The sequence below is a fragment of the Penaeus vannamei genome, chromosome 2, assembly GCF_042767895.1.
Source record: "Penaeus vannamei isolate JL-2024 chromosome 2, ASM4276789v1, whole genome shotgun sequence".
Lineage (NCBI taxonomy): Eukaryota > Metazoa > Arthropoda > Malacostraca > Decapoda > Penaeidae > Penaeus > Penaeus vannamei.
The window spans coordinates 20,407,075-20,409,574 of NC_091550.1; the positions used below are offsets into that span (position 1 = coordinate 20,407,075).

At 50.1% G+C, this 2,500-nt stretch overlaps 1 protein-coding gene across 1 annotated transcript in view; it reads right to left on the bottom strand.

Annotated features, from left to right (window-relative positions):
- LOC113806021 (uncharacterized) overlaps positions 1–2,500 on the bottom strand; it is a 154,621-nt gene that overhangs the window by 681 nt on the left and 151,440 nt on the right. Inside the window, exon 4 of the mRNA XM_070130977.1 lies at positions 1–2,500. This exon is cut by the window's left edge and continues 681 nt beyond it; it is cut by the window's right edge and continues 568 nt beyond it. Coding sequence (XP_069987078.1) covers positions 473–2,500 — 2,028 coding nt within the window. The 3' untranslated portion in view covers positions 1–472.

The window sequence follows — 2,500 nt, forward strand, 5'->3', positions numbered from 1 at the left end:
GAAACACATATACGAACGAACATTCACACATCTACTCTGTGACTTTTCTCATATTTCTGTCTCTTTTTAGCTCGGTCTACCAAATCGGCAAACTTTAGACCGTTGATTACAGGCATTGGACCTGATAAACGTGACATGTTGCTTAATTTCACAGCTGCAGTCTTTACTTTTCATGTTGAATTTTAGATTATGCTCACATACGTGTGTATGGGATCGCATTATTCATAAAAGGTATTTTTCGACTTTAGATTCTGTACCGCTAGCGTGCTTATTTGGGAAATCTATAGCTGTATGCATTTAACACATTGCAGACGAGGATTTTTTCGCTTTAAATCGTAATGACTGTATTTTCTAATGCACTTCGAGTATAGCAGTAATGATTCGAGCACTTGCTTAACAAACGAGGCAGCTCAGCAGTTTATACAGTGGTCTCGTAGTCAATACAGACGATATCGTCAGAATGGGCGCGTTGTCACCAGCTGTCTTTCTCCGGGGGTATGAGGAGGTCCTGGGTGTTGCTCTTCAGGCCGTGTCCATTGTTGACTGCTGCCGTCGCTGCAGCCACCACTGACTTCTGCATGTGTGTTTGTATGCGATGAACAATCACTGCAATAAAGAGTGAGACTAGCGATAGCAACAAGACACTAGCTGCTGCCAAGTAGACCCAAGGGAGCGCAGCCAAGAGACCGCAAGCTGCAGCCCCCTCGTCCAGTCCGGAGGGACAGTGCGGCGTTCCGTCGCACCACAATTCCTTTGGCAGACAAGCACTAATGTCTGGACAGCGATGGGGACAAGGGTCGTCCTTGGCTGTTGGGACGCTGGGTTTTCTCAAAGGCCTCCAGATTCCAACCCAGGATATTAGGAAGCGGCCGGAGTAGTTTCCAATATATTCCACAAATAAGTCTCGAGATTCTGGACGTTTCACAGGCTCTATGAAATCGTACTCTTCCGTGGTGGTTGGCGGTAAACTGCTCGTGGAAATGCTCTCGTTCTGCCACATGAATTCGTCTTCATCCTCGTACTGGAATCGAAACTCGTAGTCTTCCCACCCACTGCTGAAGATGTGCGTGAAAACGTCGCGACGCTCGGGGCAGATAGAGGCCAGAGGTGTGATTCCTCCTGCTGCAAAAACGTTAATCCTCGAAGCCACTTCACAGTTAGTGTCTGTAGCAGTGAAGCCTCGCACCCTCAGGAAAAGAAAAGACGAATCGGTAGCGCTGATCAGACGCGGAAGCCCCGCACAGAGGTCTCCTCGCCCAGCACCAACTGTGAAATTCCCATAACGACCGTTCAGGTGGCGAACAGTCTCGTTGCAGCCCTCAATGACCTCCAGAGGCGCATCTAGCACGTTATATTCCCCTTCAAAAAAATAATCGTTATAATCCTCATTTGGAGTCATGTTCGAGATGCTGAATGTCAGCCGGATGCGGTTTGTATAAGAAATGATGTTGAAGGACTGGCCGTTGGATACGTTGCAAAGGCACGCCCTTTCTACAGGCACGTAAGACCAAGGTTCCTCTGTAATCCTTATGGCTGGCTCGCCCGGCTGACCTCCGTGAGAGCATTCATGACGTCGGGAAGCATGGCGATACACAGTGGTGCAGTTCGAGCCCATTTTCGACCTTAAGATGCGTAGGGAAATACGCTGGTGTGATGGCACATGGAAAGTGTACTCACACAAGAGTCTTTTAGCTCCACCTCGACCAAACATAAACACATCTCTGGGAGAGGCAAAAAGACGGTCAGGTCGTACTCTGAAGGTGCGGTCACACAGGCCTCCCCAAGGCGTGGGTTCCCCCCACTGCCGTGTATCAACAAACTCGTATCTTGCCAGAAATTCGACGTGCGAAGGCGCAGTGCCGGCAGCGTATCTTAATAGCAGCGTCATGGCGGGCTGGGTCGACACATAACTGTCTTGAGGTGAGCAGGAAGCCGAGTGCGGGCTGGGGGCGTGGACGCCACTGCACACACGTGGAATTTTCTCTAGTTTACAGAACTTGCCAAGTAACGTTGTTGAATTTTCCTCGCCTGTTCCGGTGGTAAGTCCATCATGGATTTGAAATGTGTTCGGGCATTTGGCTGGGCGAGGCATCTCCGGGTGCAGAACATGGCGGTAGTGCAGGAAGTATAACCATACGATTTCAGAGCTACCCGCTTTAAGCTGCCAAATGCAGGTAGTGTTTGCTAAGAGGGAATGCTCTACAGTCTGCACATACCCACTCCGTTGACCTTGACTGCTTATTACGTACTCGCACTTGGAACCCCGAGGCACGTAGGCCGTCGATTCACGATCAACAAACTTTACTTCAACGTCTAATTCAAAGCCGTAAGTGCGTCTGCGGGGAGAGTCCTGGAAAGGGAAGTCGTAGGGCGAGGCGTGAAAGAGCAAGAGCATGTCTGGCCCACTGGAGGTCAAGCCGGTCAGCGCAGCGCCCCCTTTGCAGAAAGTGGACAGGACAGGCGCTGTTGTCTTATTTCCGTCGAACACTACCAGGTAATC